This window comes from Rana temporaria, chromosome 8, assembly GCF_905171775.1.
Source record: "Rana temporaria chromosome 8, aRanTem1.1, whole genome shotgun sequence".
Classification (NCBI taxonomy): Eukaryota; Metazoa; Chordata; class Amphibia; order Anura; family Ranidae; genus Rana; species Rana temporaria.
The window spans coordinates 103,527,809-103,543,686 of NC_053496.1; the positions used below are offsets into that span (position 1 = coordinate 103,527,809).

General features: G+C 42.6%; 1 protein-coding gene across 1 annotated transcript in view; it reads left to right on the top strand.

Moving 5' to 3' along the window:
• The window catches only part of MYOZ1 (myozenin 1), a 62,718-nt gene that overhangs the window by 21,968 nt on the left and 24,872 nt on the right, over nucleotides 1–15,878 (top strand). The window contains exons 2-3 of the mRNA XM_040320456.1: nucleotides 9,526–9,630; nucleotides 14,089–14,279. Of these exons, the coding sequence (XP_040176390.1) occupies nucleotides 9,555–9,630; nucleotides 14,089–14,279 (267 nt within the window). The 5' untranslated portion in view covers nucleotides 9,526–9,554. The remainder of the gene's footprint in view (nucleotides 1–9,525; nucleotides 9,631–14,088; nucleotides 14,280–15,878) is intronic.

Sequence of the window (15,878 nt, forward strand, 5' to 3'; positions counted from 1 at the left end):
CAATTATCAGCTCAGACACCCACTAAATTTAACATAGCCACTGGTCATCAGGAGCAGGGCGCTACATATATAGGAAGTGGGGTACCCGTGAAACACGATGCTCGCTCTCACCTAATCTCAATAGACTACCTTACTAAACAATTTCCATCCCTTCAATGGGAATGGTTGGGAGTATAAATTTTCTTGCACTTTTTGATATATGATCTTAACAATGTTTTTTAACTCTAGAACATATCGTAGAGGTGTGCCATGGCCTTGTGGAATGTGGCAGTACAGGACTTTTCTGCTCCAGTAGGTGGTGTGCCGATGACTGGGGTTCTTCTGAGAGGAGGGAGATGATAAACCTGACTTTTATGGATTCCAGAGAAAATGCCCTGAACTTTTGTTGGTCCCCTGATAAGCGTTCAGGGACTGGTACCCTGATTTCTGGAGGTAGTATCACCACAGCGGGAACAGATGCAGAACGTTCTTGGGCAGGAGACGCTGAAGCAGAGGGATTCTGGCTAACAGGTGCAGAAGACACAGCAAAGTTCTGTAGGTGACCTTCCAGCTGAAAGTAACCGTCTTGTAGGTTCTTCACCACTTGGGTAAGGGCGGTAACTTGTTGGCATAGAGTCTCTAATGGGGAAGCACCTCTTTCAGCCTCAGACATGCTGGCTGGATTATACTGTCATGTACCAGGCTGGAGGCTGAGGTGAAAAAAGGGCTCCCCTTGCGGCTGAGTGCAGAATACCTCTGGAGTTGGAACTATGCCCAGAGGATGCACGGTTTACCTGCTGGTGAAGCTGTCTGATGGTTCCAGAAGCAGTAAACCCAGAAGCAGAGAAGGTGGTCACAGGTTAATGATTCTCTGGGGGTACTGGTTGATCTTGACAAATGGATAAGCAGAGACAACGTCAGAAGCCAGGCCAGGGGTCAAACACAGGAAGGAAGTCAGAAGTAGAGGCAGGAAGTGCAGTGTTTGAGGGGTCAAACACAGGAAGTCAACCTGGAACAGGCAAGAGCAAGTCTGTAAAACAAGCCAGGTTCAGAGCCAGGATAGGAGCCACAGCAGGTCAGGGTAAGCCGGGTCAGTAACAGGTAATCAAACAGGAGCAAGGAACACATGAACACAGGATACAGAGCTAACAATTATCCAGCGATTTGTGAGAGCCACTGGAGTCCTTATATAGGCCAGCAAACACTGGTAATTTGGACGTTTTGCATACGTACATTTGTCGTCACAAACGTATGTTCACCGTTGCATGCCGGTCGCTAATGAGCATGCGCGGACTGGCACGGTCATATTGGATATTGGCATATCTGCCAGTTCTTCTCCGGAATCTTACCTGACAACCCCCCTGCTCATTGGTCCCACAACAGTAACTCCCTGCTCATCTGTCCCACCATTGTACCACTCTGCATATCTGCCCCACCACTGTAAAATACTGCTCTTCTATCCCACCACTGTAACCCCCTGCACATGTTCCCCACCACTGTACCCCCTGCTCATCTGTCTCACCACTGTACCACCCTGCACATCTTCCCCACCACTGTACCCCCCTGCTGCTTCTACCAAAAGTTATAAGATAGTTCCACTAATTACTTCAGTAAAAAGCTTTCATACTCTTATGTAACTATACCAGTAGTATGCCCACCCTCTCTAATTGTCCTGGTATCCATCATCACAGAAAATATATTCAAAATCTTAGTTATCATTACAACAGGGGCTATTCCAATGACAACTGTCTCCTCGCTTTTGAAAGACTGTATAACATCCTGTTGTTGTTTTTTTTGGACAGGTGGTGAAGAAAATTGTACCCAAAGGAACACGGGCCAAAAAATTGACAGGGCTTTTAATTATTTTCTACTCTTTTTAAAAATAAAAAAGATTTAAAAAAGATCACAGAAGACAAAAAATCAACAGAGGAAATTAATCTTTACTGAGGGACTCCATGATTATGTATAACTTCACATTGCAGGCACTCTAATTACCCTCTACCCAAAACAAACTAGTGGGTGGCATTTTGCAATAGCTAAATATTTAATTCTTCCTTTCAGCAATGCATGCTAAATATTTAATTTTTATGCTAAAGCGCTTTAATATTTACTGCATTTATATAAAACTAATAGTGTAAACCCTCAGTTAACCCATTTGCATTTTAGTTATTGGGAGTTAGGGCCGGTTCACACCAAAGCCATTGTGGTGCCTTGGGCGGCGTTGTCCAACACAACCACAATGCAACAGAAGGGGAAATAACATTGCCTTCAATTGGTGTTCTTCCCACCTATGTGCTGTGCTAAAATGATGTATCATTTTTGCACAATGCATCACTGTAACAATGCTATACAGCGCATTTATTGCAATGCATCCACACGTGATTGTGATGTACTAATAAGATTTAAAAATAGTGCCACCATCTTGCTGGAGCTACTTTCACACTTTTCTGCAGTAGCTAAGGATAAAAGTATGTGGAGAGGGAGAAATTGGATTGATTTACGAAAGGCAAATAGACTGTGCTCTTTGCAAAGTGCAGTTGCACACTACAACAGTTGCTCCAGAGCTTAGTAAATGAGCAGAAGCTCTGCTGACTTCCATCATCCAATCATGTGCAAGCAAAAATACAATTTTTTTTTTAATTTCCTTGCACCTGATTGGGTATTCTTTGTATAGTGAAGCTTTACCTCATTTACTAAGCTCTGGAGCAACTGCACTTTTCAAAGTGCACAGTCTATTTGCCTTTAGTAAATCACCCCCAGTGTGTTAAGATAGAGACTCAGGGGGTTATTTACGAAAGGAAAATCTACTTTGCACTACAACTTTTCTATTGTGTTTTCATTGGTTTTGTTATGTACTTACCCCAGACCAAAAACAACATTTAATAGTTGTGTGAAAATAACAACAAATAATAAAAAAAGAATACAAATAAAAAACAGGCAGATATAAAGATAGCTTTAACAACTGCTCCTGGTTTAATGTATTTAAAATGAAGCTCAGCAATTAAGGAAACTTACCTCCGAGACTCCTAACCAGAGAAAAAAACTGACTAAGGAAGATTCTTTATTAGGGCGAGGCAAATGTTACAGATTCTGCATGTAACTTTGGTCAATATATTTACACACCTTCATATGATGACATTTGTACCAACCCACATCCCTTCCCCAAGTTCCTTTTAACTTGCATCCTTATGACAAGGCAGAACCCCAAGCTTTGGAGATGAAGATGTACAGTATAATCCAGCATTAATGCAGAATTATAATCTCTTAACATCAATTAACCTCCTGGGCGGTGTTCCCGAGTCTGACTCGGGGTGAGATTTTTGGGCTAGGATCGGTAATCCCGAGTCAGACTCGGGCTCGCCTCGCTGGATGTACAGGGAGTTTTACTTACCTTGTTCCTGGATCCAGCGATGCCACCGCGCTGTGTGAGCGAGCAGGACCTCGCTCGATTCACACAGTGCCTCCGTGTGACGCCGATCTCCGTTCCCTGCGACGTTACGACGCACGGGGACGGAGAACGGCGCCAAATTCAAAAAAGTAAACAAACACTATACATACAGTATACTGTAATCTTATAGATTACAGTACTGTATGTAAAAAAAAACACACCCCCCTTGTCCCTAGTGGTCTGTCCTGTGTAATGCATGTCATTTTATATAATAAAAACGTTTTTCTCCCTGCAAACTGTAGATTGTCCATAGCAACCAAAAGTGTCCCTTTATGTCAAAAATTGTTTTAGATCAGCTAAAAAACAGCGATAATAAATTATAATCACTTGCAGAATTGTGCGATAGCGATTTGTGGGGAAATTCGTCATAAAAAAAAAAAAATAATGACAGCAACAATTCTGCAACTGAGCAAATTTCAGTGATTTTGATTTGATTACATTATTGAATAATTTTTATTATAATTATATTATTATTTGTTATAATTATTTATAATTCTTTATTATATTATAATTTATAATTTTGTTTTTAAAAAAATGTCATACCCGGGATGCCTATTAGAAGCTTGTTTGGTCAGATTTAAGTGAGTTATTTCTAAAAATGACAGACCTACAATATAAAACGCCAAATTTCCTTGCAAATAATGGTACCGCTTTCAGCATGTTTTTTCTGAAAGAATCATACCGCCAGGGAGGTTAAACCAAATCCATAAAAAATATTTCTAGATGCACAATTAGGTAAACAATTTAGTGAATCCAAGTGTCAAACTTCAATCAACACAGTACAAGAAGTCCAATTCGCCGCAAAGGAACTTATTGTGGTCTAAGTGAAACAAAACGATTGTATCGCTCCATCATCAGGTCTCCACTGCTACAAAACAAGCCAGGTGGCAGCCTTGGTCCAGAGTAAAAAGATGCAGAATGATGAAGAAAAGGATGGCGTCACTTCCAGCATAAAATGATAATTTTATTGAAATTTCATTAAAAACAAGGACATGACATGACATGCAGCCAGCTCAAAAAATTCAGCAAACTCGTTTCACACACATGTGCTTAGCCATTGCTGATTAGCTCAGGGTTACATGCCTGCTTATAGCTCTGAGGCTGCAGGCACGTCTAAGGGCTCTTTCACACGGAGCGGACCGTTTCCGGGTCCGCTCCGTGTGTCTCCGTCGGCTCAGCGGGGATCCCCGCTCAGCTGTCGGCGAATAGGGCGGTCCCCGCACACAGTGCAGGGACCGCCCTGTCTCTGCTCCGCTGTCCCCTATGGGGAACCTGATGCAGACGGACGGAAGAAAAATAGGGTTTCTTCCGTTCGGAAAAGCGGAACCCGACTGACGCGGATGCTAGCGGATGCTCCATCCGCTAACGGACGCGTCCCCATAGGGATTCATTAACGGACTTGTAATGAGCGGACAGACGGAGCGGACGTCTGAAAGGGGCTTAACACTGATGTTACTCCCCCCACAAACCCCATAGCCTGCCAAGTAATTCAGGTACATACCATCTATACAATATAAAAAACAAACAAACACATATCAAAAGAAAATATCAAATAAAAAAAGGAATGTGTATACCAATACATGAATAGATCAAGTGTATATAACCATTAACCCTGTACATGGATAAACAACATCTCTCCAATGTATATAATCATTTAAGAAATTAATGATAGTCACTGATATTAATATTTAAACCAAACCAGTGGCGGCTAGTGCTCAAATTTTTTTGTGGGGGCGCAAACAAACTAAAAAAAAAACAGTTGTAGCCTCACTGTGCCCATCATACGCAGCTACTGTGCCCGTCAATGTCAGCCACTGTGCCCATCAAACGCAGCCACTGTGCCCATTAAAGGCAGCCACTGTGCCCATCAAAGGCAGCCACTGTGCCCATCAAATGCAGCCACTGTGCCATCAAATGCAGCCACTGTGCCATGCCATCAATTGTCGCCACTGTGCCATCAATTGTCGCCACTGTGCCATCAATTGTCGCCACTGTGCCATGCCATCAAATGCAGCCACTGTGCCATGCCATCAAACGCAGCCACTGTGCCATCATTTATTGCCACTGTGCCCATCAATTGTGACCACTGTGCCATGCCATCAAACGCAGCCACTGTGCCATCAATTGTCACCACTGTGCCCATCAATTGTCACCACTGTGCCCATCAATTGTCACCACTGTGCCATGCCAAATACAGCCACTGTGCCATGCCATCAATTGTTACCACTGTGCCATCAATTGTTACCACTGTGCCATCAATTGTTGTCACCACTGTCCCTGTCAATTGTCACCACTGTGCCCATCAATTGTCGCCACTGTGCCCATCAATAATCAATTGTAGCCACTGTGCCCATCAATTATAGCCACTGTGCTCATCAATTATAGCCACTGTGCCCTGTTAAATGCTGCCACTGTGCCCCCCGTAAAATGTTAACAAAGGAGTAAAATTCCTCCTAATCTCCATAGATACCATTTGTTATTATTTGTTTAGTGGGGGTCCCAGCTTAACCCAGCCATCCAAATCATTATGGGGTAGATCCACAAAGAAAGTACGCCGGCGTATCTATTGATACGCCAGCGTAATTTTAAAATTCCTGCGTCGTATCTTTGTTTTGAATCCTCAAAACAAGATACGACGGCATCTGGGTTAGATCCGACAGGCGTACGTCTTCGTACGCCTTCGGATCTTAGATGCAATTTTTCGACGTCCGCTAGGTGGCGTTCCCGTCGTAATCCGCGTCGAGTATGCAAATTAGCTATTTCCGACGATTCACGAACGTACGAGCGGCCGTCGCATTTTTTTACGTTGTTTCCGTTCGGCTTTTTCTGGCGTATAGTTAAAGCTGCTATCTGGTGGCGTACTCAATGTTAAGTATGGCCATCGTTCCCGCGTATAATTTTGAAAATTTTACGTTGTTTGCGTAAGTCGTCCGTGAATGGGGCTGGACGCCATTTACGTTCACGTCGAAAACAATGACGTCCTTGCGACGTCATTTGGAGCAATGCACCCTGGGAGTTTTGACGGACGGGGAATGCGCAGTTCATTCGGCGCGGGGACGTGCTTCATCGGCATTTATATCTACCTAAGGAATAATATTAGACCCATCCACAGGAACAAAAAAAGAATATGCAGAAAGGAGATGTAGGATCACTTGTGGTAGTGGGAAACATCCCACTCAAAATTAAAACTGTCAGGTATCCTGGTCTGTAAATGAAAGATCCAAAACACCTCCCTCCTGCATAATACAATATGTGGGACGTACCACTAGATGCCTTAGAGACAGATTCCGGGAGCATTTGAATGACATTAGTTTGAATAAAGCCCTGCACACACGGCTGGGATTCTCGTCAGGAAAACAACGTCGTTTTTCCTGACGAGATTCCTGGCAAGATTTTCTTGCCAGCCGAGTGTACAGACGTATGATTTAAAAGAACCGCTGTTCTTTTGAATGTCACGAACGCGGTGACGTCATCGACTACGATGAGCATGCGCTCGTCACACTCAATGCCATTGACGCCATCTTGCTTCACCCTACCTATGCCTTGGAAGCTACCGCACATGCGTCAAAGTCATTTCGAGCATGCACGGTTTTCCATGGAGGCAGGTAAGTATACAGACGCTTGGGTTTCTCGGCAGGAAAACACTGCCGAAATTTACAACGAGAAAATAGAGAGCAGGTTCTCTATTTTTCTTGTCTAGATTCTAGGCAGTTTTCTTGACAAGAAACCTCAAAGCCTCGTACACACGCACGGTGTACTCGGCAAGAAAGCTCTGCCAGCAGTTTTCTTGCCGAGAAAACCGTGTGTGTGTGTACGAGGACATTTTCTCTGAGGGATGTACTCACCTTTGTTGCCAGCAGTTTAGACATTAACCACTTGACCACCGGGCACGTAAACCCACTTAATAACCAGACCAATTTTCAGCTTTCGGTGCTCTCACAATTTGAATGACAATTACTTAGTCATACAACATTGTACCCAAATGAAATTTTCGTCCTTTTTTTCACACAAATAGAGCTTTCTTTTGGTGGTATTTAATCACCGTTGGGTTTTTTATTTTTTTGCGCTATAAGAGAAAAAAGACTGAAAATTCTGTAAAAAAAATAAAATTTTCTTTGTTTCTGTTATAAAATTTAGCAGATTTAGTATTTTTTCTTCATTCTTTCACATAATGTGAAAGATTAAGTTACGCCGAGTAAATTGATACCCAACATGTCACCCTTCAAAATTGCACACGCTCGTGGAATGGCGCCAAACTTTGCTACTTAAAAATCCCCATAGGCGACGTTGCAGGGTATTGTGGGGTATTGCAGAGTATTGTGGGGTATTGCAGAGTATTGTGGGGTATTGCAGAGTAGTGTGGGGTATTGCAGAGTATTGTGGGGTATTGCAGAGTATTGTGGGGTATTGCAGAGTATTGCACAGGGTATTGTGTATTGCACAGTATGGGCAGGGATAGCTGAGCATGTAGGGATGGCTGGATCTGTGACTGCATTTGTCACAGATCCAGCCCACAGCACCCGTGCTGCATCCGCTCTCTCCCCTCTCCTCTCACACTATACCGTTCGGTACAGAGAGGGGAGGGAGGAACCGGCGTCATCACAAATGACGCCAGTTTGTTTACAAGTGATCGCGACGTCATTGGACGGAGCATTCACGTGGTAAACCGTCGCAATCAGCGGCGATTTGCCTTGATTTGTGATGCGGACCTGGCAGTCACGGACATTCCCGTGTGTGCGCCCCATGGGGCGCGCGGGAGCGCGATTCTGGGAGGACATCCATGGAGTTAAGGAACCGCCTTGTAGACATCTTTCGTCTATAGGGCGGTGATTAAGCGGTTAATGGCTGTGTGTTGAGTTATTTTGAGGGGACAGCAAATTTACACTGTTATACAAGCTGTACACTCACTACTTTACATTGTAGCAAAGTGTTGTTTTTTTCAGTGTAAATATTTATAACATTCTTGCTTCCAATATACGCCTTTCATTGTAATGATTTCATCAGGTGACATAAAGAGGAAGAGATTTAACAGGCCATTATGGTGATGGTCACTTCTCGACTCCCATCATTTATGACAATATTTCCAACTATTTTATTGAAACCACCAACACTTACTGAAAATTATAAAATAAGTTTAACTATATTTACTTGCCTAGAGGTATTTTCCTTAGCTCAACCTTTTACATATGTAAAGTGCAACACAGTGCTGTTTAACCCCCCTGGCTCGGGGTAAGATTTTTATACCAAAATGGGTATCCCCGAGTCAGACTCGGGCTCGCCACGCTGCAGCCAGAGACAAAGTTACTTACCTTGTCCCTGGATCCAGCGATGCCGCCGCGCTGTGCGAGCTAGCGGGACCTCGCTCGATGTCCTCCTGTGCCGCCGATCTCTGTTCCCTGCGACGTTACGGCGCATGGGGGCGGAGAACGGCGCCAAATTCAAAAAGGTAAACAAACACATTACATACAGTATACTGTAATCTTATAGATTACAGTACTGTATGTAAAAAATACACACCCCCTTGTCCCTAGTGGTCTGCCCAGTGCCCTACATGTTCTTTTATATAATAAAAACTGTTCTTTCTGCCTGCAAACTGTAGATTGTCCAAAAGTGTCCCTTTATGTCAAAAATGGTTTTAGAGCAGCTAGAAAACAGCGATAATAAATTATAATCACTTGCAGAATTGTGTGATAGCAATTTGTGGGGAAATTCGTCATAAAAAAATTTAAGTGAGTTATTCCTAAGAATTACAGGCCTACAGTATAAAACGCCAAATTTCCTTGCAAATAATGGTACCGCTTTCAGCACCTTTTTTCTGAAATAATCATACCGCCAGGGAGGTTAAATGTGCGTATTTTTTTAGTTCAATTTTCCTGCTTTATAAATTTATAATTATCATTTACATTTACTGTATATTGCTCAAACCTTTTAGGTTTATCTAAAGAGTAAGTGTGATAAAAACTTAAACAATGTGATATTTTCATAAACTGGAGCTATCAAATCTAAAATTCATGCTCTGTTGTCAGTATAAGCTTTGCATGGCTGTCCTTACTAATAAATGTGCATTAATAATTATTAATCAATTTCTTTTTCAATAGAAAGAAAATCAAAGCAAAACTTTTTCATAATGCCATTATCAGGAACTCCAGCACCAAACAAGAGGAAAAAGTACACAAAAGTCATCATGGAATTAACCGGTGACGGTGAGTATATAAAACTAATTTCTATTGTGTTTTTTGTGCAGTAATAGGGTATATTGATGTTTATCCATAGCCCCCCCCCCCCCATTAAACACAGCACAGGCACGAAACAGTATAGCACTGCTCCAGGGCAGCCCAATAAGAATTGCAGTTGACTTCACCAATCCCAATGGCTGGCTTCAGGCATATACTTTAGTTGAGTGCTAAATATATTATTGTAAACAATAAAAAGAGGTAGGAGGCGCTGCCTGTCACCTAAAGAGTGACCTTCAAAGGTGAATCACACTTCACGTGGATAAGTGCAAGTGCTATTATGACCAACAATAATATATATATATATATATATATATGTGTAAGAAAAATAATTTAGTGTAAAACCAGTGATCAAGGTGTTAAAAACTCTGAAAGTGCATAAAGCAATAATAAATTCTAATGCCGCGTACACACGACCGTAATTCATGTCATGAAAAAAAACAAAGTTTTTCTCGACGTGATTTGTCGTGATTCCTCTCAAGCCTGCTTTGCATACACACGTTCATGGGAAAAAAAACGGTCGAGCAAAGTGCGGTGACGTACAACACGTACGACGGCACTATAAAGGGAAAGTTCCATTCGAATGGCGCCACCCTTTGGGGTGCTTTTGATAATTTGCCTGTCTCATAACTTGCTTCTGAGCATGCGCTTTTATTTCCCCCTCACTAAAGTGTACACACGACCGTTTTTCACGACGTGAAAAACGAAGAGAAACAATAGAGCAGGTTCTAATTTTTTTTCTGGTATTTTTCTCATTGAGAAAAATGCTCTGGAGCATATACACGACCGTTTTTTAACGACCAATTAAAAAATATTCTCGTCATGAAAAACGGTCGTGTGTACGCGGCAATAAGCTTGAAAAATGCAATAGTACCAATCCTGTTATGTAATGAACTTGATGTTGCATACACCCACCAATATTATGAAATGTTCATACATGTCCAAAGCACACATATGTGTGAAGATGAAATATATATATATATAAATATATAAAAAAATAAAATTTATAATATAAAAATAACATTTTAAAATAGAATATCCCCACATATATTGAGGAATATATGTGTTAGGTAATGTATAAATCCAGTATTTTTTGTATCAAAATAAATAGATTAAAAACAAGGCATAACATAGCAATAGCGTGGAATAACAAAAATCTGAGAGGTCTGGGACAGTGTGGGTTCCACAGACTGGAAGTGACGTGGGTCCGTACCAAGCTCCACCTCATGTGTTTTGTCATAGGACGTCCGCCTCAGACGAGTTTATCATTCTTCATGTGCCTGTTTTGCCACTCCTAACCCTACAGCTTTAGCAAATGTTGATGATAATGTAATTTTGCATTCCCGTACAATGCCACCAATTAAGTAATTCAAAATGTGCAACCCTCCTGGATATTTGCTTAGGCTTGACAGTTTTAGATTTGTGCAATACAAATAGCACAGTGCCTTAAATTGTAGCCATAAGCCATTTTAGCTCTATCACAAATCCACACTTCTTTAACTGTGCAGAATTAGATTTTAATAAGTGGTTAGAAAAAAATGTATTAAAAACATGTCCCACCTTATACACCGTAGCTTGTGTGCATCTATTGCAACTATGACATAATTTTAAAAAAAAAAGGCTATGAGCAATCCACTTGTCACCAGCGACAGGATCGCTAACTTGTTCCTTACTTGTTTTTAATGGAGTTTCTTTTAGGTATTTGACGGAGATTAGGCAGCATCCCAAGCCAGCAAAGGGGCAATTCCATAGAAGTAACTGGAAACCTGCCCCAGGTGGTTCTGCTTCTAGCAATATCTCACCAACAGCAGAATAGCCCATTTGACATTAGCCTTTTGTCATTCGCCTTACCAGCATATGGGCTATAGTGATGCTTAGGCACATTAGTTCTGCCCACAGTAAGGCAAAAGCAGTCTTGTGATCGCTAGAAAATTTACCAGAAAATAATATTTAAAAGATATTATTTGGAAAAAGAGATGGCAGATTTACACTACAATTTCATTAAAGGGGTTGTAAAGGTACAACTTTTTTTCCTAAATAGCTTCCTTTACCTTAGTGCAGTCCTCCACTTACCTCATCCTTCGATTTTGCATTTAAATGGCCTTATTTCTTCTGAGAAATCCTCACTTCCTGTCTGTAACTCCACACAGTAATGCAAGGCTTTCTCCCTGGTGTGGAGTGTCGTGCTCGCCCCCTCCCTTGGACTACAGGAGAGTCAGGATGCTCTCTACGTTGCAGATAGAGAAAGGAGCTGTGTGTGTTAGTGGGCGTCCTGACTCTTCCCTGTAGTCCAAGGGAGGGGGCGAGCATGACACTCCACACCAGGGAGAAAGCCTTGCATTACTGTGTGGAGTTACAGACAGAAGAACAGGAAGTGAGGACTTCTCAGAAGAAATAAGGACATTTAAAAGCAAAATCGAAGGATGAGGTAAGTGAAGGAGGACTGCACTAGGGAAAGGAAGCTATTAAGGAAAAAAAAATTGTACCTTTACAACCCCTTTAACCCCCCTGGCGGTATTCCCAAGTCTGGCTCGGGGTGGAATTTCAGGACCAAAAGCAGTAACCCCAAGGCACAAGTTACTTACCTTGTCCCTGGATCCTGCGATGCCTCCCTGTGATCGAGCTGTGTCCTCCTCGTTTGATTTACAGTGCCGAGTGCCGCCGAGCTCCGTTCCCTGTGACATTACGACGCACGGGGGGCGGAAATCGACGCCAAATTTAAAAAAGAAAATAAACACAGTACATACAGTATACTGTAATCTTATAGATTACAGTACTGTATGAAAGAAATACACACCCCCTTTGTCCCTAGTGGTCTGCCCAGTGTCCTACATGCACTTTTATATAATAAAAACTGTAGATTGTCCATAGCAACCAAAAAGTGTCCCTGTATGTCAAAAGTGGTTTTAGACCAGCTAAAAAACAGAGATAATAAATTAGAATCACTTGCAGAATTGAGCTATAGCGATTTGTGGGGAAATTTGTCATAAAAAAATAAAAGTAATGACAGCGACAATTCTGCAACTGAGCAAATTTCAGTGTTTTTGATTTGATTACATTATTGAATAATTTTTATTATAATTATATTATTATTTGTAATAATTATTTATAGTTATTTATTATATTATAATTTATGATTTTGTTTTTCAAATTTTATCATACCCGGGATGTCTACTAGACTCTTGTTTGGACAGATTTAAGTGAGTTATTTCTAAGAATTGCAGGCCTACAATGTAAAACTCCAAGGGCCAGATTCACAGAATAAGTACGCCGGAGTATCTGCTGATACTCCGGCGTACTTTCAAATTTTCTGCGTCGTATCTTAATTTGTAATTCACAAACAAGATACGACGGCATTTGGCTAAGATCCGACAGGCGTACGGCTTCGTACGCCTTCGGATCTTAGGATGCAATACTTCAGCCGCCGCTGGGTGGAGATCGCGTCGTTTTCCACGTCGGGTATGCAAATTAGCTGATTACGGTGATCCACGAAGGTACGCGCGTTCGTCGCATTCTCTTACGTCGGTTTTTCCCGTCGTAAAGTTAAGTGTGCTATTTAGATGGTGTAAAATTACAGCATCCATGTTAAAGTATGGCCGTCGTTCCCGCGTCGAATTTAAATTTTTTTTTTCCTATGACATCCGGGAATACGTTACGCACGTCGCCGTTCAAAAAACACGTCGGTGCGCCGTAATTTCGCGCAAAGCACTGCGGGAAATTTCAAAACAGAGCATGCGCAGTACGTCCGGCGTGGGAACGCGCCTAATTTAAATTGTACACGCCCCATTTGAATTAGGCGGGCTTGCGCCAGACGGCTTTACGCTATGCCGCCGCAAGTTTACACGCAAGTGCTTTGTGAATCAAGCACTTACACTGAAAACTTGCGGCGGAGTAACGTAAAGGGGATACGTTACGCCAAAGCGCAGGTACCTGAATCTGGCCCCAAATTTCCATGCAAAATAATGGTACCGCATTCAGCACCTAAAATCTGAAATAATCATACCGCCAGGGAGGTTAAGTACATGTCATATCTAGACTTGCCATCTACTTTAACTGACAGTAGGATTATTATATGGCCATCAAGATAAAAGCAGTCCACAACTGCTGGAGGCCCATACCACTGTCTTAATTCCAAACAAAGTTATTTAATTTTCAGCATAGACACCACTAAGAGCCGGGAGAAACGGAAATCAGTATCACTAATGAAGGGAGTGAATAAGGAGATGTTTCCTGCTGTGCAGACTGAGACATTAGAGAACAGAACTATCCAATGACTCTGGAATCCCTATAATCTCATGATAATACCATGATAATCTTACAGAATTTGCTGAAGGCTTGGATCACAATATAATGTTTTTTACTGACACTAATATGTGGATAGGGCTTTAAGGAGCAGTATTTAACATCCTATGACTGTTACTGTTTTAGCTACAAGAGAAGGAGAGCAAGAAAGCTCCAGGCTAAACTTGGGGAAGAAGATCAGTGTCCCCAGGGATATTATGCTGGAGGAGCTTTCTTTACTGAGCAATAAAGGCTCCAAGATGTTCAAGCTTCGCCAAAAGAGAGTGGAAAAATTCATCTATGAGAATAATCCAGATGTGTTCAGTGACAACTCCTTGGTAAGGATGCAAAGAGTTAAAATCCTCATATAAGAACCTTACATGTTTGTCATTAACACTTTGAGTTCTCGAATGGTCACTTGTGGTCAAACATACCGATATGACGTGGCTGGAATGTATTTATACTGCGGTGTGCTAAAGCATGAAGGCACATGCTATAATTACACTTCAACTATGCAAGTGTGCAAAGAGTTCAAGGAATCTAATTAACACAGACCGTCAACTATTTTTTTTAATTTAAATAGCACCAATATATTATTGTAGCAGTTCACAGCATAGTGCACAGTTGACACATGGAGATTAGTAAAGTTTATCTATACTCAGATTAACCACTTCCATACCAGGTACTTACGCAGCTTCCCGCCCAAGCCAATTTTCAGCTTTCAGCACTGTCGCACTTTGAATGGCAATTGCGCGGTCATGCTACACTGTACCCAAACAAAATTGGCGTCCTTTTTTCCCCACAAATAGAGCTTTCTTTTGGTGGTATTTGATCACCTCTGCGATTTTTTTTTTTTGCGCAACAACTAAAAAAAGGCTGAAAATTTGGAAAAAAAAATACGTTTTTATTTTTTTCTGTTAATTTTTTTGTAAATAAGTTTTCTCTTTCAATTACGGGCACTGATATGGCGGCACTAATGGGCACCGATGAGATGGCACTGATGGACATCGATGAGGTAGTACTGACGGGCACAGATGAGGTGGCACTGATTGGCGGCGCTGGTATGCGACACTGATGGGCACACATAGGCGGCACTGATGGGCACACATAGGCGGCACTGATGGGCACACAGGCGGCACTGATGGGCACACATAGGCGGCACTGATGGGCACACATAGGCAGCACTGATGGGCACACATAGGCGGCACTGATGGGCACACATAGGCGGCACAGATGGGCACTCATGGGCGGCACTGATGTATACTTATGGGTGGCACAGATGGGCACTGCTAGGTGGGCACTGGGCATGGATGGGCACTGTGGGGTGGCGCTGATGGACACTGGGGTGGCGCTGATGGACACTGGGGTGGCGCTGATGGACACTGGGGTGGCGCTGATGGACACTGGGGTGGCAGCACTGATTGTTGCCAGTCAGTGCCCATTTGTGGGCACTGACTGGCATCTTTTTTCTTTATGCTTTTTTTTTTTTTTTTTTTTAACTTTTTTTTTTTTCTGTTTTTTTTTTTTTTTTTTTGCCCACCCTGGTGGTCCAGGGTGGGCATCCCTGGTGGTCCAGGGTGGCGATCCGAGGGGGGGCTGCGCTGATAACCAATCAGCGCGAACCCCCCCTGTCAGGAGAGCCGCCGATCGGCTATCCTCTACTCGCGTCTGTCAGACGCGAGGAGGAAGAGCCATCGGCGGCTCTTCCTGTTTACATCGTGATCAGCCGTGGTTGGACACGGCTGATCACGTGGTAAAGAGTCTCCGCCGGAGGCTCTTTACCGAGATCGGAGATGCAGGGTGTCAGACTGACACCCCGCATCACCGATCGCCGCGATGCGCGCCCCCACGGGCGCGCGCGGCATGAAATCCTGCAGGACGTTCTGGAACGTCCTGTCAGGATTTCATAACCACTTCCCGGACGTAAATCGGCCATA